Source organism: Aulonocara stuartgranti (assembly GCF_965226115.1).
Source record: "Aulonocara stuartgranti genome assembly, chromosome: 3".
Lineage (NCBI taxonomy): Eukaryota > Metazoa > Chordata > Actinopteri > Cichliformes > Cichlidae > Aulonocara > Aulonocara stuartgranti.
This window is the reverse complement of record NC_138941.1, coordinates 49,807,126-49,829,904: the sequence shown is the minus strand read 5'-3', so window position 1 is coordinate 49,829,904 and position 22,779 is coordinate 49,807,126. Positions and strand designations below refer to the sequence as shown.

General features: G+C 40.1%; 3 protein-coding genes across 9 annotated transcripts in view; all 3 read right to left on the bottom strand.

Annotated features, from left to right (window-relative positions):
- Positions 1 to 340: 340 nt before the first annotated feature.
- Positions 341 to 6,988, bottom strand: tmem185 (transmembrane protein 185). Its single transcript, XM_082511706.1, has 7 exons — positions 6,758 to 6,988; positions 5,535 to 5,711; positions 4,403 to 4,610; positions 3,765 to 3,848; positions 3,470 to 3,646; positions 2,456 to 2,579; positions 341 to 2,094 (listed from the first exon to the last, which is right to left on the bottom strand). Exons 1-7 carry the CDS (start codon positions 6,793 to 6,795, stop codon positions 1,844 to 1,846), a joined length of 1,059 nt encoding a protein of 352 aa, XP_082367832.1. The 5' UTR covers positions 6,796 to 6,988; the 3' UTR covers positions 341 to 1,843.
- Positions 6,989 to 10,123: 3,135 nt separating this feature from the next.
- LOC309701771 (myelin-oligodendrocyte glycoprotein-like) lies at positions 10,124 to 18,176 on the bottom strand. Of its 5 annotated transcripts, none has more exons than XR_014275243.1 (5): positions 17,376 to 18,176; positions 13,871 to 14,248; positions 13,632 to 13,706; positions 13,114 to 13,229; positions 10,124 to 13,018 (listed from the first exon to the last, which is right to left on the bottom strand). XR_014275243.1 is itself a non-coding variant. In XM_082525986.1 (5 exons), the coding sequence occupies exons 1-4, from the start codon at positions 16,875 to 16,877 to the stop codon at positions 13,203 to 13,205; spliced, it is 591 nt and encodes a 196-aa protein (XP_082382112.1). In that variant the 5' UTR covers positions 16,878 to 16,971; the 3' UTR covers positions 10,124 to 13,018; positions 13,114 to 13,202. The 5 variants fall into 5 exon arrangements, 4 of the variants coding, with proteins under 4 accessions (XP_082382112.1, XP_082382111.1, XP_082382114.1 ...); XM_082525986.1 differs by lacking the exon at positions 17,376 to 18,176 and adding an exon at positions 16,790 to 16,971 and having other exon boundaries at positions 13,114 to 13,252; XM_082525985.1 differs by lacking the exon at positions 17,376 to 18,176 and adding an exon at positions 16,790 to 16,971.
- A 2,962-nt stretch (positions 18,177 to 21,138) lies between these two features.
- Positions 21,139 to 22,779, bottom strand: part of LOC309701770 (myelin-oligodendrocyte glycoprotein-like) — a 9,619-nt gene continuing 7,978 nt past the window's right edge. For all 3 annotated transcript variants that reach the window (XR_014275242.1, XM_082525983.1, XM_082525984.1), the window contains exons 4-5: positions 22,480 to 22,595; positions 21,139 to 22,377 (exon numbers count right to left, since the gene is read on the bottom strand). Coding sequence is in view for 2 of the 3 variants with exons in the window: in XM_082525983.1 (XP_082382109.1) it covers positions 22,489 to 22,595 (107 nt within the window). In the remaining variant the exon portion in view is untranslated. The remainder of the gene's footprint in view (positions 22,378 to 22,479; positions 22,596 to 22,779) is intronic.

Genomic DNA, 22,779 nt, shown 5'->3' with positions numbered 1-22,779 from the left:
ACAAATGTATTTTGTGATGGGCTGCTGGTGAAGATCCTAAAGATACTACTCTTTTTTTTTTTTTTTTTTTTTCCATGGACCTCCGGCCCAAAAACAAAACATGATGTGACATCGCTCTGTCTCGTGACAATGGAGTTTAATCCCAGAAAACATTGAATATCATATTTCAGTGTCAGACCCATAGAATCGATCTCTGACATTCACCCACTTTACAGAAAGAAGTCAATCAGTGATCCAAGAGGCAGAGACAGACTGCTGCATGCCGACTGAAGCACTGTTAGACCAGAGCGCAGCACGGGAACTGTTTGTGGCACGATCACAGTGAAGAATAATTCAGGGCTGGATTACTTTCTCAGTTTAATTCTGAAATAAATATACAGACAACAAAAACCCGGTATGTTTAGTGACACCTGACAATCCCCCAGCAATGACGAGAAGAAACTAATGGCAGCATAGAAGGGAGAGTTTAAAAAAAAAAAAAAAAAAAGAAGAGGGGAGGGCTCGCTGTCTTTATCTCCTGAACAGGTCAAGATTTTTATTTTCACGGTTAGACTTAATGCAGATATGTGTTAGCTTCTAAACTCTGCTCAACTCCTTACTTCTTCAATCAAAAACCCAAGCCGTCAGTTTAATGTTAAGGATGCTACATCACCTTAAAATTGCAGTCACACAGATTGCATTCATAAGATTGGCTGTGCAATCTTTTCTACCATCCTCAATCAAAAATCAGGAGTGCATGATTGACGTTTACTTTTTTACCCCCACCCACTCTCGTCAGCGCTATGGTCCCTAACTTGACAAGTTGTGTTATTTACAAAAACAAAAACTAAACAGGAATAGAAAAATCCAACGAGTCAAACTGGGTTCCTCCTGGAACATAGTAACAAAGTGCTATTTCCTTTTCTTTTTAAAGAAAAGATGCTTTTTTTCTTCAAGGGTAGTCTTAAAGCAATGCTTGCAGAGTGCACGAACGCTTTGGAAAACAAAACTTTACTCTTTCCTCCCGTTTGGGGTGGCTGAGAAGAAGTTCCCTCTTAGCCAAACTAATTCGTTTAAACAACTTGCATGTTTGGGGCAGAGTATTGGGGATCGTGTAGTTTTGCACAGCCCTACATATAAGCCCTGTGAATCTTTTCCCCAAATGTGCAATCAGAAAGCAGCCCAACAGCTGCTTCAATGCACTGACACACAAGTATTGCTCCAAGGCAGCCCTGAACAAAAAAAGATAGAAACTTTTCCTCTGAGCCCCACACCCTTTTTTTTTTTTTTTTTTTTTTTTACACCTAAATGATGAAGAGAGAATTGAAAGGACAGGGTTACATTGATCCCTGTATGGAGCCTCTCCAATGGTCCCCGTCACAAACCCAAAAAGTGTTGATTTTGTTTTTAACATCCTCTGAACATAAAGCAAAGATCTACAGCAGTTCAGAGCGAACATTTAAAGTCTACACGCATCCAGTTCTCACTGATGTCAGCATCATGTCACCCTGAAGTTTAGATCCAATAGAGTCTTGGATGTTTCCTCACCACAGATACAACTGGGAGTCAGCAACAACACTGTGGCTCCAGCGAGAGGTGAAAAACAAAGCTGTCCCTTCGTGGGTTCCATGATTTCACCCTTTAAAGGCAGCAAGTCAGGAGGACAGCGGGGATCTTGGATCCATCGCCGTTTTAGTTCAGGTGGATTGCCCGTGCTGGGCATGCTGATGCACAGTTCAGGGTGGGGGGGGACCAAAATCCTTCAGTGGAGAGTGGATTTAAAACAAAACAAAAGAAACAGTCTCTGAAGCGGTTTTGGCTTTTTTAGTTCGGCACCCACGACTGCTCATGCTTTGACCCGCCATTAGTCCGGCATGTCGATGCAGAGTTTGGGTGGCGGGACGAAGTATTTCCCGGGGCTCTGCGTGATCACCACGCCGGTCTTCTTGTGGAACATGGGGGCAATCTTTGGCGGCGGTTCAGGGACGGGCAGATCCTCGGCCGCCTCGGGGTCCTCACTACGTTGAAGGTCATAGGACACGTTGCCATACTCTCGCAGGAAGGGAAGGAGCTCCAGCAGAAAGTGGCAGAAGTCCTTCCGGATGCCGAACCACCCTGATCGGAAATAAGGACGGAGCAGAAGAGAGAAACAATGAAAAGCTTTTGATTTGCAGACAAAGTTTAATATTATTAAAATATGACCACATAAATAATTAAAAGGAAATTTACCCTCCTCTCATTTACTCTCAGGTCAATCAAAAAGTCAAAATATAATCTTTTCATTTATTTTTCCTCACATTTTACAGACCAAATGATTTACAGAACCAGCAGCTTCATAGAACATTATTTGCTGGAGTCCGAGAAATGACAAACATCGAAAGATAAAAGTTTTAATGAAGCTATATTAAGGGAAAGTTGTGGGATTTCTGAAACAACAGCAGCAGCAGGGACCACAAGTCCAGCTGCAGATACTCACAGTGGTTTCCTCCCTTTTGGCCGAAGGTGGTGGCCATGAGTGTGAGCAGGGAGAGCCACAGAGGGACGAACACGCACACGTAGCTCAGGCTGTTGTGACCGTCTAGCTTGTGCACCAGAAGGATCTGTAAAGACATGTGAATGTTATCAGACATCCTGCTGCTGGGAGGAAAAAACATGCATGTGTGCAGCGATTTTTGACTCTACCAACCAGACACCACAGGAGCGTCTGTCTTTATGGTCTAAGTGCCTGCGCTGAGCATGGTTCACAGCCCACTTTAGACTGTTCAACTGTGCCTTAGTTTGCAAGGCTTTTTATCCGCCATTCTCTCCAGCTCGCTTTACAATATATTTTAGTTTGTATTTATTAAAAACAAGAAAGATGAAAAGAAAGAAGACGAGCATGAGCCAAAGACTGTAACAGTCTAAGGAGCTTACAAAGAAAAGCGTCTGGACTTCTTTAAGTTGCTTGAAGACGTTTCACCTCTCATCCGAGAAGCTTTTTCAGTTCTGGGATCAAATGATGGAGAGTCCCAGATATAAACCTAGTGGGAGTTTCCCCCCCGAGAGGGACAAAAGGACCCCCTAATGATCCTCTACCTAATCACATAAGCCTAGATGTGAAAACGGGTGTGGGTCACAATCAGCCAGGGTTTCGGGTGAGCTCATTGTGAAACCTGGCCCCACCTTCCTGAGGTCAGATGGCCCAGGATGTGAGTGGGCGTTAAGGCGTCTGGGAAGGGAACTCAAAACTGGATTATAGATGGCAGAGAGTTGGTGTCGTAAACCACCGCCTCTGTTCAAAGATGGTCGCTCACAGTGGACATAGATGGCTTCTTTCACTCCTCTTTCAAACCATCTGTCCTCTCTGTCCAAAATGTGAACGTTGGCATCCTTGAAAGAGTGTCCTTTATCCTTTAGATGCAGATGGACTGCTGAGTCTTGGCCTTTACATTGGAGACCAAACAGCTAGCCATTTTAAACAACACGAGATGATGCAGACTTCACGCCTCACCTCAAATGTGAGAAGCGGTACGACGATAGTCATCCAGCTGATCGCCATGGTGATGTGAGTTCGCCGCTGCTCGGCGATGATGTCGATGGAGCGGAGAAAGAGGACTGACCAGATGATGTAGTAAAGGACAACAAGGCACAGGAAGGACATGAGGATCCACAGTGGGACACACACCACCTGCAGCACACAAACACAGGCAGGGTGTCATTAAAGCAAGTTCAAAGAGGGCTTCAGGACCAGCACAGATTGTGGTCACAATGGAAGCACAATAAGTGGCATGTTTTGTGTGCCTCACCAGCCAAGGCCAGTTGATGATCTTGTCCAGCTTCAGAGCGATGAAGATGAACTGCAGAATATTTACTGAACACAACACCTCCAGCTGAGGAGAGGAAGACAGGGAGAAACAATCAGGACAGAAGTTCAGGACTGTACTTTGATTAAACTGCCTATTCTGTTACACGCATCCTACATATGAACACTCTCAGTGGGATTTAAAGCCATGCAGAAGATGCAACAAAAACAACCAGTGTTGTTGGAGACCAAGAGTTACGCCGGCATTGGGAGAACATACAAACGCTTCACAGCTGGCCAAGACCTTCACACGTCACGAACACCTTCAACTCACAGAAAGCACTACCCTTAAGACCATTTCTTGCTTTTTCATACACGATATTTAAAAAAGTGCAACTTTGCCTGAGTTGAGTCTGATAATGCAAGAACAGTATGCAGAAGACTTCAGACACGGATCAGGCTTTAATTCAAACAACTCTGACTAAAGATTGATGAATAAAACATTTGAGGATAACAAAAATACAAACCCCTCACTGTTGTATCTTTTGACACTGAATCTTGACAAACAGCTGGAAAAGTGTAGTTTTGTGATATTTTACGATCATAGTTTCTGAGTTTCCTCATAAAAATCAGACGCCTTACCTCAAGAGAGCGGTCGTGTCTAAACCCCCAGACGCACGCTGCTACGGAAACGGGTGACACAAAGAAGAGTGGCATGAAGACGAGAAGCCAGAAGTAGTTTCCTCTCGCTACCCGATCGCACACCAGCACCTCGAACATCAACAGCAGGACGTGGAGCCCCACCGCTATCAGCATGGCCTTGAACTCCACACACGTCTCCCCCTCAGCCCTGACAGAGGTCATCATAAAGGTTAAAACACTTCAGGTGCCCTGATCTCAGCATTCAAGCTGAACCTGGGCTGCTGCTATCACCATACTTAAACGTATGTTCCCAATCTTCTCCTAGATGAATTCATTAACATTCCCCAGGGTAATGGAAATGTCAACATCCTTATAGGGTATACAAATCATTAATATTGGCAGTTACATTGAGCACCATGTGACAAACTTATGACTGTGTTCACATGCCACGTTCGTTAAGCTATGAATTTTAACCATCAGCCCAAATTTTAATATTTGTAGTACAGACCAGCGACCGCTGATTATATCTGTCAAATGATCAAAGTAAGCCACCGATTTAAGTCTAAAACGAGACGACAACAATAAGAAGATGAAGTCTGGGTAAGCATCATCATATTTACATATTTATTTTGTCTAACAAATTCATCACTCTAACAATCAGTACTGCTCTGGTAAATGTAACAGTATACAGTTGTTTACCTAACACCAATGCAAAGAGCTGTGCACAGTTCAGGGTCTGCTAGTTACTTTAAACCACAGACAGCAAGAATAGATGGACAGAGCTTCTCTCTGAGAAAGTGAAGCCGACCCTGCATTCTTTTCACTGTCCAGCAGGCAACAACTCCTCTGCTTGCAAAAAAACATTTCTGATGCTACAGGAGACTTTGGGAAAACTGCCCCGCTTCCCTCGCTCTGTTACCCCAGTAAACACTTCCATTATTTACTTTACAGATTCAATCACTACACTCAGGTCAGACTGATTAAAAAATGAATTGTAAAAATGACTACGAAAATAAAACAGAGCCTGAGGAAAAGCTTCACAAGGGGACTTCACTAAGCAATAGTGAACGTCTATCTTTTTACAGACAGTCTACACTAACTACCAATTCACATACAAGTGAGAGAGTCTAACCTGTACTGAGGGTTGTGGGCCCAGACTCCGGTGCCCACGGACGCCCCGATGATGACCAACAGCTTCCACAGCCATATTGGCGTAAACACAGCCCAGTAGCTCCACTGGATAACTCCATCCAGCCTCAAGGACAGCAACACGGAGAAGAGCAGCAGGCAAGAATAGATTAGGAACTTGCTGCAACAGAAGAGAGGAAAAATGAAAGACATGATGATGAAAAAAGATGCAGCTTTGCAGTTTTTATAGTTAAAGGCAAATATGGAAAGCTCATTTTCCCCACTTGAAAATTTATTATAAGATGCTTAACAACTGTATTAGACAGGTTTATACCACAACTGCCATAACCCAATGGTAATTACAAAAATCCCTTTTAAAACTTTGTGTAATGGTTAACGCTTAGAGCAGAGGTGTCGAACTCCAGGCCTCGAGGGTCCTGCAGGTTTCAGATGTGTCCTTGATTCAACACAGCTGATTTAAATGGCTAAATTACCTCCTCAACATGTCCTGAAGTTCTCCAGAGGCCTGGTAATGAACTAATCATTTGATTCAGGTGTGTTGACCCAAGGTGATATCTAGAGCCTGCAGACTCTGGCCCTAGCGGCCTGGAGTCAGACACCCCTGCCTTAGAGCTTAGAATAGTTTTTGACAGATTTCTAACAGGTAGTTTGATAGATATGTTGAGTGCAGCATGTAGGGTATTGAGTCTTAGCTGTCAGCAATCATGTGGACAAACTTGCTCCAATTTAAGAAAAGCAGGCCAACATAAGAACAACTTTAACAAATACAATTTTGGTTACATTTTAGAACAGTATTTCTTGAGTACCCATACCTACTATATGTGCACAAATGCCAAATAACTTTATTTTAATCATTTTTTATTTTGTTTGTTTGTTTTTACCGAAAAGTGGCAATTGAAACAAAAGGAAACATGACATAACTAGAGCCACAATCCACGGTAGACAACACTAAATTGTCTTTAACTAGCAAATCATCGGTGGTAACAGCTAGCCTGCTAGCCGGGCCTTGGTTAGGTTTTAGTTAGCATTAGTGACTTTATTGAGAGGTATCCCTGTAGGTTAACCAGAAACCAGAGAACGTGATTTCCACACGCATAATGAGTCTGCTTTTTACTTTTTCTTTTCCAAACAGCAGAGAGACGATCTCACCGAACACTTAATCCACGCTAACTAGCTACGGTGCTAGCTGAGACGCAGCTACGTTACCTGGGGTTGAAGTCCTGAAAGAGCCCTCGTAAATTCATGGTGCACAAAACAATGCGATACTGGCTAACATTGGCTTCCCCTCGGTGTCCGCTCCTTCACCTCCTAATCCGAACGCTACACATAGTAATATCAACGGTAACTGAGCTTTATGCCTTGGCTTCATCACAACCTCTTTGCCATACCACCCTGTTTTGTTATTTTTTCTTAACGTTCCGCCGGAAATCATGTGATTTAATTTTATCGGCCGGATCATCGCCACCTAATGACCTGGAGGAAAAACTACAGAGACTAAACTAGTAATAGCATTACTGCTCTTTATACTATTACTAATTGTATTATTATTCAAGGTCTCTGCTAAAGTGATTTCCGGTATTTGTTTTTATGTAAGTTTTTTTTTCATCTAAGTTTCTTGAGGCTTCGTGTGCACACAGCCCCTCCCTGCTGGTCACAAATCTTGTCACTTAGTGACGCCCTCTTCTTTAAATAAATCCAATCAGACAGGAGACGTTTATGTAAAACTTTTGCAGTGTTTTCAAATGATGACACAGTGATTGTGGTCCTGAAAACTTTAGTCAGTCTTATTAAGAAATAATATATTTTTTTCCACTGTGCTTGGACTCAGTGAGTTTCCCCCTTTTTTTTTTTTTTTTTTTTTTCGTAATAACCCCTCCAGCTTCAGAAAAAAACACTTTCACATGGCACTGAGGAGGCAGGGGTGCACAAGTATCCGACAGCAAGCCTGTAAAGGTTTGGCTATATGCACCTCTATAGATGTTATCCATATATCAGGTGTTGATGCACCCAATTTGTTAGTAATATCAAGCCAGCACTAAAAAAATCTAACACTCTGCACACATGGCGCAATAAAAAAAATGTATTTTTTTATTTCGTGTAAGACTTACGAGATGTGAAAGATATTTTTTGGTTTTTTGTTTTAATTTTACACTGATTGGTAGCTTACATCAAATTGTCTATTTGATTTAATTATGTTCACCATAGAAATGTTAAATTATTTTGTTCAAATTAGAAGTTTCAATCTTGTAAATCTAACAACCACCCAATTTCATTTTTTTTGAGTGCAGATGTTTGATTAGTACACTCTGGAAAAAGCATGAAGATAAGTGCATTAACCCAGTGAAACATCAAAAATTTGTTTTACATTTTTGGTGATAATATATAATTTTTTTTCGTAACACTACAGATTTCTGACTTTTTTGTGTGAAAAAAGTTGTTAAAAATAGGTGATAAAATGTTGTTTTACAAAATATAGCATCATTTATCATTTGCAGTAAACTTTTGCCAGCGTGGGAACAATCCCTGCAAGGTGCTTTGTTGTGCAGCAATAAGCACAACAAAGTGGAAAATAAAAATCCAAGCACTTTGTATGTAAATTTCAGTCAGTGAAAGTCTGTACTCGGTGTTTCAGTTTTAGTCAGAAAACTGAACAGTATCTGTTATGATGGAAACTCTTACTGTATCTATTGAGGAGACTCTTCAAAGTGGTTAAAAAAAACAATAATTCAGGTATTCAGTCACTGCAGCTTGCAGAGAATCTTCTCAAGTGTTCTTCAAACTATCCCACCATTAATATTTCTCTTAAGATTCTCTTACCCACTGGATAACTGCTCACATCCCTCTTAACATGGAATTCATTGTTAAGTTACTCAGAGATCTTCTGCTTTCCAGTTACTGAGCACACTGTGCCCCAGGGATCAGTTTCTGGGACCTGATGCTTCATTTATGTTCGACAGGATGCACATTTGAGGTTGAGGGTCTCGTAAATTGTTTTATTTAGGTACTGATCATAGTATTTGAAGACTTTTTTTTTGTGGTTGATTGTAGACAAGACAGCAGAATCCAGGTTCAGGAAGAATAGAAACAGGATTTTAGCATTTCACTACCTTAACTTTCCCTTGTTTTTGGTTCGTCTAGGATTCAAAGGAGCTTGCAAAGAAAAGCGTCTGGACTTCTTTAAGTTGCTTGAAGATGTTTCACCTCTCATCCAAGAAGCTTCTTCAGTTCTAAGGTCAAATGGTGGAGAGTCCCAGATATAAACCTAGTGGGAGTGACCCCCACAGAGGGACAAAAGGACCCCATGATGATCCTCTAATCCCCTCTGTGGGGGTCACTCACACTAGGTTTATATCTGGGACTCTCCACCATTTGACCTTAGAACTGAAGAAGCTTCTTGGATGAGAGGTGAAACATCTTCAAGCAACTTAAAGAAGTCCAGACGCTTTTCTTTCCAAGCTCCTTAGACTACGATGACCTGGATGACTGAGAACCTTCACAGACATTTTGTCTAGGATTATCGCCATGGAAGAGGAGCTGCAACAACTTAGAAACTTGGCAGTACAGCGCTGGTCTGAGTTCTGGTGGAGCGACTTCAACTTCAACTCGGGCCGCAGCAATGGGAATCCTGACATTCTCTCTCAACAGTATGAGACAGGCTCTAGCCTGGTCAAGAGTGTGGTGCCTGGGACTTCAGTTCCAACTCTGCTTCAGCAGGCTCGGTGTCCTGCGGTGTTACCCTCTGCTACTAAGCTGTAGACTGGGGCCTTCCCGTCTCAAGAGGGGGTGGGGGGGTTGAGACCTTGAGACAACTGCACAAGGACCATGAGCACCAGGATATTGAGCGTACCACTGAACTGGTCAGGCAGCGTTGCTATTGGCCCGGGACCCAGTGCCAGGAAAAGTACAGGATTGCTGAGCATCAAGCCAGGTTAATAGTGGCTTTTGAGGGAGCTTGGACATGGTTGTCGATGGCCGCTGACTGTCTCAAGTAGCGGCATGATCAGAGAGTCCACCCTGCGCCTTTACAGGTCAGTCGACTGGTGTATCTTCGAGATCACAGTGCCCGGGGCAGGCACAAGATCCAGGACCTATGGAGCTCCGTTGCCTACCAGGTGTTCAGGGCACCTCAAGGGAATGGGGCTGTATATACCATTGCCCCTGTGGGAGACTTGGACAAGGTTCGACATGTCCATTGTGACATGTTGAAAGGCACAGGTTTGCCCGGGGCCCCCTACACTTTGCCCAAGGAGTCCACCCCTACCTTTGTCTGCTAATTCAGAGTGGAGCTTCCTGAGTGATGATGAGTTGTGGCTACTAGTCCCTGAAGTCCACTTGGTCACATATGGTTCTGCGGTGTTTTGGTCTTTAGTTAGTTTGATCTTAATTACACGAGTAAGTATATTTCTAAACTATGTGCAGTCCATTTAGTTTGCCATTAGTGGAACAAGTTCTATCACATCTCAAAGGCAAACTAGTTTCCGCTGCCTTCACTTTGAAGCGTCACAACAAAGACTTTAAGAGTTTTAATATATTTTTAACATGCAAAAGTATTTTCACATTGTGAATCAGGTTTACAGTGCTGTTTGCTCTTTTATCTCATTGTCCCTACAGCAAGTTAAAAAAGAAAGAAACAAAAGTGCCATGTTCATGAAACTTGATGGAAAAGTTTAAATTACAGAAGCTGAAGTAATTTCAGGGAAACTAAAAACACTCATGTTTTTTTTTCTTACATAATTTCTTTCTTCCCCGAAACTGACACTGAAGACTAAGAAACAACTCTCAAAGATAAGCCTAGTCTTATTTTCCACACATACTTGGTACTTTTCTTTTTTTAATAAAAGTGTTTTCAACACTGACAAACATGAACACCCAGAAAGACAGCTTTAAGGTGAAAAATCCTGAACTATCTAAAAAGTCCCGACTTTCATGTTTCATCACTGGTGATTTCAGTTGTTATTGTTTTTGTAAAGAGATGATGTAGAGTTAGACGGATCCCTTTCTGATGGCTAAACTGGAACTAGGTCTCAAAACACAAATCTAGAGCCTCTATAGTCAGAAGCCTGTGATGACTGATATATTGACTTTCCCTCTTTCTTCCACACTATAACTGGCCATTTTTTCCTACTTTACCTCACCTTTAAAAATTATTTACCTTGCCTTGTTTTGTACTATTCTTTTCAGCACAATCTAATATCTGGATTTACTTTTAATTTTTCATTTTGACATACTGCATTAACGGGATTGATCTGAGACTAAATCTAAATCCAAGTACAAAAAAAGTACTTTATTTTTTACTGTAACAATCACAAATTTAACAAATAATTTTCACAACTTGAAATTAAAAAAACCTATGCACAAGTTTTGCAAAAAAGATTTTAAAACTTTTAAAAACTGCAATATAGCTTGAAGTCTGCACTTTCAACACAAGTTGAAATGGAGGCTCTGGTTGGCTACATCTTGTTGCTGTGTCGTCTCAAATTGGTCAAGTGATTTGGACGCGCCAGCACATCCATTGACCCCAGAGGGTTAAGTCAGCTACTGCATGTATGGAGGAGTAAGGGCAGAGGTGGGTTGCAAAGGGACTTGCATGTGAGCAACCACCGTGTGCAGGAGAAAGCAGCTTTTATGAGATTAAAAATAAAAATAATAATAAGATATATAATTTATGACTACATATTTTATAATAAATAGAAAAAAGACCCAGGTGTGGCATTTTAAAAACCAGCGCAGCAGCACAGCAAGCTAGAATGAGGCCAGTGAGGTTTGGAGGTGACCACTCTTACAGCCTTTGAGAAGAAGCTGTGCATACTCCTGCCTCAGGGGGGAGGTCGAAGAGTTTCTGGGTTGGGTGTGTGGGGTTAATCGTGATACAGGTTGGACTGCTCCTGCACCTGCTGACGTAAATGCCAGACAATAGACAATAAAGAACAATGGAAATCAAATCTCATCTTTAAACAAAATATCAGTAACAGTCGAGCTGTAGATTTAAATTTCATGAAAAGTGAGAACTCAGCTGTTTGTGAGCTTTCATGCCAAATCAAGTCTAATATAAATCCTGATAAATGTGTTTTTGTAATATCTTTATACTTTGGTACAGACATACATTATAGCAAAAAGCAGCCTCTGCTGTACTGTCCTTAAACAAAATATTCTAAAAAACCCCACTGTAAAATAATCCTGACCTCAAAACAAAAAGCACCATGACTGATGCGTTTGCCACTGTGCTCAGTGACGTCTCTGACATTAATAACAACACAGCTGAACTCCTCCACAGATCATCGCTGCTAAGGATGAGAAGAGGACTTTAAAGTTCACACAATGAACAAGTTCTTCCTTATAAAGAAAATTTAACTTTGATGACATCCAAATCCTTAAAACTGAAACCAAAATGATGTACTTCAGACAATAATCAGTGTGTCTGTGTGTGGCAATTATGAACTTTCATAATTACAAAACAAACATTTGGAAAAACACCTGCAGCTCCAGGCTGTGGTTAGAAAAAATACCTAGTGTCCAAACATGTTTACATCCTAGCTGCTGTAGTCACTTCAAGGCAAAAGGTGTTGGAAATCTTAGCTCTCTTTAGAATACATGCAGACTGCTAGATGTGGTACAGTTCTTAAACAGGCTGACTTCTTATTATCTAAACCAGTTTGGTCCTCAGGTTTTAGTCTGAATATGTATGGGTTAAAACAGAGAAAGACAACCATTCTTGCCTATGGGCAGCTTAAAATCACCATTTAACCTAAACCCACTGACTTCATGTCTTTGGACTGTGGGAGGAAGCTGGAGTACCCAGAGAGAATCCACATAGACATGGGAAGAACATGCAAACCTCACAAAGGCCCAGGCCAGATGAGGAATTCAAAACCAGGAGTTTCCTGCTGTGAGGTAACAGTACTAACCCCCATGTGTGCAGTTAAATTAAGAATAAAAAGTATTAAATATTTAGTGAATTTAAGACAAGTTGTTATTTACAGGTTGTGCAAAACTTGTGCAATGAGCATTTAAGTGGCATTTTTGAAGTGGCAGTGTGTAGAGTCCTGTAATTGTAATGAGTGTGTAATGGTGTGTATAGAATGTCAGCAGTTCAAAAGTCTGATGGCTTGTGTGTAAAAACTGTCTCTGTATCTGGTAGTGCGGGTCTGGATGGTCCTGAACCACCTGCTGGATGGCAGGAGTGTGAAAAGTCTGTGGCTGGGATAAGAGAGGATCCGCTGCGTCTTCCTCATGCAACGGCTGGTAGTTCAGTCCTGGTGATGCGCTGTGCTGATCTCGCCACCCTCAGCAGAGCTTTGCTGACAGCTAGGTCATAAAGCTAGGTCTCAATCCCTAGCTATTAAAAGGGAAAGTTTTACACCTAATCTTAAAAATAGAGAGGGTATCCGTCTCCTGAATCCCAACTGGGAGTTTGGGAGCAAGGCACGTCCATGAGCAAGGCACCTAGTTAGGAGGTCCTTTCTCGACCTGGAGTAAAGAATGAAAAAAACATTTTTTTTTAACAACAATGTCCTTTCATTTCCATCCTTCAATCATGAGATAAATGCATAAGATCAACATACTTCTGTTTTTCAATGCTTCGACTCTGTGAACCGGTGTCCTGCGACTGCGACACAGAGCAGCATAAAAACACAGAAAACCACAAGTGGGATCAGTCGGCTCCGACGGGACAAACCATCTGCCAAACAGAGATGAGATCTACTGTAGGACACAACATGACATGTCACATTTATTAAACTATCAAGCACAGACGTTACCTGAAGTTACATAACAGTGAAATGAAGTTAGAATTACTGAGTCCCAGAATTCTCAGAGCAGCAAACATGACTTTGTCAAAAACCACAAGAGAATAACTGATACATTTACTGCTTCACAGAAATAAATAAAGAGATCTGCAGAGCTGCTCCCAGGATATTACACTACACTTCCTGCATCTACTTCAAAGTAAAGCAGCGCACATTAAACATTTTGAGGACTACACAGAGAGGCTGCCATCACTGAGAGAAAACTGCATCATAAAGGTGATTTAGATCCATTTCAAGACTTTTTAATTGTCTTGATTTGTTCCTCATGTTCTCACCTTTACTGTGAAACTCGTCCTCAGGAGTTTGGAGAGTTTCAGGATGCAGTGGCGTCTCTGTTGTCATAGTTTCAGCTGAATATAAGATTGTAAGAACATTTAATTATTTACAATAAAATAATATCCAGAAGTCTTTAAGGAGCAACAGCAAAATAAGTTGTTGGTAAAATAAGCCAAGCACACCAGTCTTTAAGGCAAGTTTGAAACCAAACAACAAAAATCTTTTCAGTCTGACTCACCAACAATCAGATGAACAATTGAAGACTGTATTTGACTCTTTAACTTTGGGATGAAACATCTGTATCTTCCTTCATCTTCTTGTGTCACATTAGTGATTCTTAGTGAGATGTTTCCTTCTCTCAGGCCGTCTGTGAACAACGCCGTCCTCCCGACGTACGATGGGATCTTCATGTCGGGGACCTCTCGGGCGTCTCTGTAAAGATGAACATAATCCACTCGACTCAGACGGTCGTTGGGGTCAGGACGACGATCGGGCCTCGACCACTCCACCGTCAACCCCGCCACATTAAACTTTGGCTCCACGCGACACGGCAGGATGACATCATCACCTGGAGCGGCCAGGATAGGCTGAAGTGATCCAACCACATGATAGTGACCTGAGGAGGAGAAATAAATACACACATCCTGCTGAAAACCAAGTCTGACGTTTTCAAAAATGTCTTCCTTTCTCATCAAACACTTCCAAGTGCAATAAAAAAAATGTTAATATCAACTTTTTAGCACCTCTACACCTGTGACCAATGTTCCCTCTAATTTTTCATGTGTCTGAGCGAACACACAAACTCCCTGAGCGATCTCGTGGACCACTGTGAGCAACAGCTCACATCCAAATCCATCCAAGTTACATGGTTTATTAAAAATAATCAAATTACAGCATTTACATTTATGTTAGACTACTTTTAATTAACTGCTTTAGCCCACTTACAATGAAAATAAAAAAAAATCATTGAAATTGTTCATGATCTGTGCAGTATGTTAACACTATTGGAAGTAAAATAACTTGAACTCCAATTTTGAAAACACAACTTCTTCTTTTTTTATATAAAGCTCTGACTTGTATTATGAGTCTGTGGTCTGGGAGAGAGTCTGTAACTCTCTCCTAAAAATGCAGCCAAGGCGTTTTTTTAAATAAACATTTCAAACTATTTACAGAACAATCAGCTGTTCTGCATCAAATCTGATGCCACACAAATTATTTCTGCCACTCCAAAAAATAATTTCTGTCCACTATGAGATAAAGGAGAACAACAGCCTGATACCTGCAGGCCTGACAACAGCAGATGTATCACTCCTGTAACATTCAGCAGTCGCCTCATTGTTCTGACACACACAACAAAACTATTGACTACACAACACACTAACTACACAAGATTTGCGCTAAACGTCGCAAATCTCTCACATCTCAAAACACCGCCGTCACTCCTAAAACTTCCCTCTTTCCTAAACATCTAAATGCCATGTTGCCATATCATTCATTTTTTTGATTGGTCGACATGGTACATTTTTCGACAAATAGGAAAAGCTGGGGTTTTTTTGGTATTTTTTTTTGCTCACAGGTGGAGAGTGCTTTCGAGCGTTTTTCTTATAAAACCTTATAAACCTTATTCATTATAAAACGTCGTTTTTACAGTTTCTTCCCACAGTAAATATAAACAACGGTAGTATTCAGGAAGAAAACCAAACATTGCAGATATTTTTATCATAACTCTGGTTTTATGTGGTCTATCAACACAATTTAAAAACTGGTATAACGTCCACACTTTTTCCATCAATTGTTACTCTCAAGTGTAAACACGGTGACAGCGCATCAGAAGCACGGCCAAAAAAAGATGATTAACATGAATTAAAGCTTAAACAAATCTAAAGAAATGAAGTAACTAGTATTTCAGAATTATTACTTTTTTAATTGCAGTGAGACTTGAGAGCAAAACGCAGCATAAAGCTGAGAGAGACACACTGAACCTAAACTCTGCTACATCCATCTACAGTGAGAGGGAGGCAGAAACTGTCTCACGGCAGCTGATAAACGCTGAAAAAGTGCAGCTCTAACAGTGTTAAACATGCATCTCAGTAAAATGTGCAACATGGACAGGTTTGGGTCTGAAATCAGCACAGCTTTAATTTTAGAACCAAAGCCTGTTTTAAAATAGACCCAAAGCTCCACACAGCTGTGGGGCAGGCTTCAGGTCTTTACATCGTATTCTTGCATTGAATGTAAGTTACATTATTCTAAAAGTAAAATAATAATGGTAAATAACACAAAAGAGCACCTGTAACTTCAAAAACAGTGATTCAGAAGATTAAGACGAGCAAAATCAAATCACTGACAGAAAGATTCCTCTGTTTGCGAAGCATGTGGAGAGCAAAGTGGATCCTGACTGTCACCGTTTACACGTCAGCTAACAAAAAGGAATCAGTTGCATGCACTTTATCCTTGTTTATAACCTTATAACCTGAATGTTTTGTGCTTTTCCTTCTTTATTTACATGTTCCACTTCATGTATTATAGCTTAGTGGCTCATTTACAACATGCACTGAAAGCTAGCTTGGCTCAGGCTGTAAACACTGTGGAAATGTGGCTTTGGTTAATGCTACAATAATAATAAATGAATTAAGTTAGTAAAAATCTTTAAACTGACACAGAAACTAGAAACTTCTATAGTGAAAGGCTCAAACCTGACTAATAGATTCAGCTCAGTTATTTATGATTTAAACATCTGTTTTATTTCCGAACACAATATATATAGGCCTATAAACTAAAAGAAATAGCTAAACTCTGATAGCATAATAATAAAAAAAATTGAGCTTCCTTTCTAAACCCCCCACATAACTTTACACAGAAGAGTAAGGCACAATTTTTGGTGCAGTATTTTTAGACTAATTTACACTTGAATACAGCGTCTGCTTTTATTTACAGTGTGAAACATCTGCAACATCAGCCAGTATAACAGACTGCTGCTACATCATCACTGAGTTTGCCACTGTTTTTAAATACTCCCATTAAATTATATTTGTAACTAAAGCAAGTTTAATAATTTGCATCATTGACAGGCGCTCAAGGTGCATCGGAAACAAAAATACGACTAACATGAATTAAAGCTTAAACAAACTGGACTCATATGGCAGAGCAATCTTACCTTCAACAGGTGAGAGAGCGAAAAGCAGCATAAAGGTGAGCTTTAAAGCTGAGAGAGACACACTGCACCTAAACTCTGCTACATCCATCTACAGTGAGTGTGAGACAGACGCTGACTGACAGCAGCTGATAAATACCAGTCTGTCTACTCTCTCTCTCTCCGCCCACTTCGCACACATTTAAAGCGCTTATTTTTTTTTGTCCCAGGCCCCCCCTGCCCCCTGTATTTACCTGTTTCCAGGTGCCATTAATAATAATAATACTAATAATAATAATAACAATAATAATAATAACACAAGCTTACATAAATGTTAGCAGGGAATTTTAGTGCCAGAAAAACAGGAAGTTTTCTGCAACAGTAAAGGAAGCCTGAAAAACTCCAAATCAAGTGACGGGAAATTCCTATTAATTACAGTAAACAGTAAAAAGTTAACAGCCCACAAAAATCAAAAGCAGCAGTTAGTTCCTCTTTATTTCGATTTTTAATTAACCTGCAGTTCAAGAGCGCGGGCAAATAAAATGACAAATATTTACAAATCCCAGCAAGAGTTGCACAACAGCTGAATGACAGAGAAGAAGCAGCTCACCTGTTCAGACAGGAGCTTAATTAGCTGATCGTCACCACCATTCTCTTCATGGAGACGAGAAAAAATGATAAAACAGGCTGTTTTCTTCAGTAACATGAAGGAAGGAAGCGCTTCATGTGCGGCTCTGAGTCTGAAAGTGAAAGTAAAATAAGAAGAAGGAGCAGTGGCTTCATGCTGACGTGCGTTTAGTTTCCATTTTGTCTACTCCCGCTTTTAAACATGTTTTTAAGTTTTAGTTATTCTAACTGTGTTTCCAGCGTGATAATCTTAATCCACACACATATTAATTCTCTTTACATCTTATCCAGTTCAGGGACCTGGTTCAGGGGAATTTAGAGAGAGGGTGGATGGAGTGAAGCCGATGAAACAAGAGTGAAAGGTCTACACATCTACACCCACACTGTAGTGGGTAGGTGTAGATATCACAGCCAAAAGTCAAAGACACAATTCAATGCGATGCAACACTCTTAACGACCACATTTAAAAGAACCTAATTCCTGTCAATGACTGCATCATGGACATTTTGCATGATGTCATATTTCTGCACATTTAAATGTCATTATATTTTTAGGTTAATTACCAGAAGTGCATGGTCAAGTGCTGCCTGGATGTGAGGCTCCTTTCCAACATAAGCGAGAAGTAAAGATTAAAGTAATGTTGTAAAACACCGTGTGACATCCCAATACACAGAGTCAAATTGCTAATTAGCCAATATTAGCCCGAATACTTTATTAATCCCCCAGAAAATAAGGTGGTCACAGTTGCTCCAAGACTGAACTGTAACTAAGTAAACAAAATTAAATTAATAATGCAATATTTTACAAAGTTACAGAAATATAATTAAAAAAAACCCTAAAAAAATACAGATAGCTCTAATTATAAATATCTCAGTGTGTCAGACAAAATTAAATATATATAGGCAACAATGAGGTGCCCATCTTTTTATACTGATGGATGTGATCTAGAAATGATTTAGAAAACCTGATATTTCTTCAGACATGTATTATGTACACAGTAAAAGCATTTGGTCATCAAACATTTCTTCACATTTATTTAGAGTGATCCTGAGCTCTCCAGGACTTCTGAGGATCCTTCAGAGTGTTTATTTGGACAGTGGAATGTGTGGAGCAGCCTCAGGTGGTGTGAAGAGGAGGCAGAGTCGCAGATGTGGGCGGGGGAGAAAGTGGGACCTGAATTAAAACATATGAAAAACAGATTACATTTATCCACCCACTCACTCATCCTGATTGAGGATGACTCGCCTAACCTCAAACCCTTACTATAACCCATTCACCACCATGGTCCAAAGAACCGCACTCCTGTCAATGAGTGCATCATGGAAATTTCTTTTGATGTCACATTACTGTATTCTTTAATGAAATATTTAACACATTTAATGTAAATACTAATTTTATTATGTGTAATAATGAGAAATGACACAGGGAAAAAGTATTGAACACATGAAGACCGAGGCATCTAAAAGGGCATGGAAAGTCATGACGCCAGCTAAAATGTATCACTAATTAAAAAGTAATCCTGTCACTTAATATAAATTAATATCAGCTGCTTTCATCCCTATAAAAATGTATCATTAGCAAGGTGCCACACAATAAACATCACATGATGGGTAAAACCAATGAAAAGCTTTACAGCCTTATTGCAAAACATGCGAAACTTACTGATGGCATTGGTTATTGAAGAATTTCTAAACTACTGAAGGTTCCAGTGAGCACTGTCGGGCTCATAATCTAGAAGTGGAAAGAACATCATTTTACCATACCGGGTGCTCCCCACAAGATTTCAGACAGTGGAGTGAAAATGATCAGAGGAGTTGTACAAGAGCCAAAGACCACTTGTGGAGAGCTACAGACAGACCTGGACTCAGCAGGTACAGTTGTTTCAAAGAAAACAAGTAATGCACTCAACCACCATTACCTGTTCTTAGTTAGCCAGCTGTATCTATATGTACAGTACTACATAAAATACAGGGTCATCAAAACCCATTTCTTCACATTTTGTATGGTGTTGAGCAAGAGTTTTCTGAAGTCTTTTACAGTTCTTTGAAAGACCTGAGAAACCTGAGAGATGCATCTGCCCTTCAGCTCATCCAGCTGCTGTTCACCGAAGCCTCATCAGACATGATCTCAGTGGAAGGGTGGCTGTCAAGAAGCCATTCTTAAGGAAGGGAGACAGGAACAAAAGGTTTAGGTATGCTAAGTTACACAAGAACTGCACTGAAACTCAGTGACACTGGTCCGATGGAGTGAATGCCATCTGTTTCTGTGTGTCATAATTAGTCTCATCAAAGAGAGGTGGAGTAAAGATTTTCAAAGATCTCATCGGCTTTCAGTAGTGGATTGAATTCAGTCATGGGCATCATTAACAAAAAGAAAAGTTTACAACTGTTTGAATGAAAGTCGTTGCTCACAGTATTTCAGTAACCTTACTGTAACATGATTTACAGTAAGGGTGCAGTAATTAGTGTTGCTAGTAAGTTGTTGACAGGATTTTCCCTTTTTTACTGTGAGACCAGATGAAAGATTGATGTGCTTCACACATGGTGATGCAGCCTGCCTCGTTTCTTTGTGGGCAGCTAAAAGATTTGAGATTAATGCAGCTCACCTGTAATCTCCAGGTTGCTGGTTAGAGTCCCTGTTCAGATCTCTCTGAGATGACTGTTTTTGTACATGATCTCTGACAAGACCAAACTACTCATGCATAAACTCATATTTAAAATCACTCCTTTGTTCCAGCGCACAGCAGTCACTGCGGGAGTCAATATAGTCTCGTCAACACGCCCACAGGCATTTTGTTTTTTCCAGCGGGTTGTGTTAGAAACTTTTGTTTAAAAACAATTCGGGGCAGACTGTGGGCCCGATCATACCTTAACAAGCAGTAGGCTTTCTTATGTTTTCTGTGCTTCCCCCACCCACAGGCTGAACACAACCAAATATTTTTCCTCTCTCGAGTGGAAGGATACCCATGTAAACAGAAACGATAAAATCTATATATAGGCTAGAGTACTTCCTTTGTCTATAAATATAATGGAAAATCATTTGCTGTGATTTTTAGTACAACAGAGAGTTATTATAAATATATATCCAGATATTCTTTGTGTTCTTAAATAAAACTTAAAACCTCAAACAGACTTTGGGTCGAAGGTGGTGGCTTCTGTCCATGATTTATCCCGTTATGATTGTGGTTTAGGTTTATTTGTCTTGTTATTTTAATTGTAATTTTTTTTTTTTTGGGGGGGGGGGAGACAAAATTAGAAAACGGTTTTAAGTAAAAAAAAAAAAAAAAAAAAAAAAAAAATATATATATATATATATATATATATATATATATATATATATATATATATATATATATATATATATATATATATATATATAAATAATAAAAAATAAAAATAAAAATAACAAGGTGAGGTGACAGAGCATTGGGAGGTAAATCTTGTCCTTCAGTAAAAGCATCCTCCAATAACAGCTGAGATTTCACTTTTAGTGAAACTTAAATCTGTAATACGTTTTTTACTTCAGTACAGACATAAATGAATGTGTAAATCAGCCCCTGCTGTACTGCTGTTGGATGAAGCACTGTTGTCATGCTGAGCTAATCTAACAAGCAGCTCAGGTCGGCATGTTTTCAACATTGCTGACCTGTGATGATAACACAACAACACAAGGCTGAACTCCAGCACAGATGTTAGTCACTGAATAAACGATGCAAACACACTGAAATCATTTGCAAATGAACTTTATCTGAGAAGCAATTGTCTGGAAACATTTTGCCTCAAATTTAAGTTTAATTAGTTGGAAAGTCCAAAATAACAAAAGGTTCAAAATATAAAAATCAGTGTTTTAAAGAGAAGACCTGCTTTTCTTTAAGAGACATTTTTAAATAGAATAAGGCCTAAAACAACAGAACTATGTATTAGATATTCCTTCCGTAAGAAGGAAGCAGAAAGTTGAGCTTGATAAAAACAATCAGTATGTCAGAGTGACAGTTAAGAACTTTAACAAAACAAACCCATGGAAAGCACCTTTAGCTCCAAGCTGTCCCAAAAGACAAATTAAATACCTACAATCACATCACAGCAAACATGTTTACATGAGTTCAACCTGATCTAGTACCGTTGTAGTCCGCTCTCTAAAGGGCAGAATAAAGTAAGACTTCACCCATAATACAAAACAAAGTGCAAATATTCACTCATATCTCCTCAAAATACAAGATGACTCTAAGGGGCTTTTAAACAGGTTTCATTTTCTTAGTATCTAAACTAGCATTTCATGTTCCCACACGCTACAAAAAAAGTTCAAACTAACGCAGGCATAAATGCAAGAACAGTTAAAGCACTTCAGATCTAGTTCTCGTGAAAGGACATCCAATTAGACTTAAGTGTTTCTTTGTAAATAACCTCACATGCAAGAGAATTTATATGTGAGGTTATTAAGATTTGATCAAAGTCTCACAAAACAATTTCAGTCTTAGTGCTGCAGTACAACCTGTGGTTCAACCCTTTGGAAGTCAACAGACCAGTCATACAATCTCAGGCACCATCACAGGGATTAAAGGTAGAATTCAGGTCCAAACAAACTGCAGTACGTCATGATATTCACCTGCTGCAGGCCCACTGTGCCCACAGGAGGCTGGAAAAGTTCTTCGGCTCCTCAAACAAATAAGAAACATCTCAAAGTAAGTAAGAAGTTGGCACTCTCTCTCTCTTAATGTTTCCAATGTGCCCATGAGCAAGGCATCAAAATTTTAGGTCCTCACGCTTTTAAAGTTTGATCCCACAAGTTGAATTTGGCAAAAAGGATGGTTGTTGTTGACTCCAAGAAAATTACAGGACATAGTGAAATCCTCCTGCTGCAGAGCTGCTGTGTCCACATGAGGCTGGAAAAATCAATGCTTTTAATTAACGTTCAAGTAAAGTGGGTGATGCTTGCGCCTCTGTTAATGTTTCCAATGCGTCCACCTACAAAGCTGCACTCGCAAGCTGGAGTAACAAAGAACAGACACACAAACAGTTTTCCTTAATTTCCATCCTTCAGCCATGAGGTAAATGCATAAATATTTAAGATTTAAGGCTTACTCATACTTCTGTTTTTCAATGCTTCAACTCTGTGAACCGGTGTCCTGCGACTGCGACACAGAGCAGAATAAAAACACAGAAAACCACAAGTGGGATCAGTCGGCTCCGACGGGACAAACCACCTGCCAAACAGAGATGAGATCTACTGTAAGACACAACATGACATGTTTTGACATGACATGTCACATTTATTAAACTATTAAGCACAGACGTTACCTGACAGTGAAATGAAGTTAGAATTACTGAGATATCAGTCCTGATGGTCACTTTAGTGCTACAAGTCCCAGAATTCTCAGGGCAGCAAAC

Bases quoted from the DNA above. Each gene is read 5' to 3' on its own strand.
- tmem185 (XM_082511706.1), bottom strand. From the start codon at position 6,795: ATGAATTTACGAGGGCTCTTTCAGGACTTCAACCCCAG. The intron at 3,849-4,402 runs GTAAGGCGTCTG...TCCTCTCCTCAG, and splicing joins GACACGACCGCTCTCTTGAG to CTGGAGGTGTTGTGTTCAGT. The intron at 3,647-3,764 runs GTGAGGCACACA...TGTGTGCTGCAG, and splicing joins TCATCAACTGGCCTTGGCTG to GTGGTGTGTGTCCCACTGTG.
- LOC309701771 (XM_082525985.1), bottom strand. From the start codon at position 16,877: ATGGATGTAGCAGAGTTTAGGTGCAGTGTGTCTCTCTCAGCTTTAAAG. The intron at 14,249-16,789 runs GTAAGATTGCTC...TCTCCTCCTCAG, and splicing joins CGCTCTCTCACCTGTTGAAG to GTCACTATCATGTGGTTGGA. The intron at 13,707-13,870 runs GTGAGTCAGACT...TCTTATATTCAG, and splicing joins AATTGTTCATCTGATTGTTG to CTGAAACTATGACAACAGAG.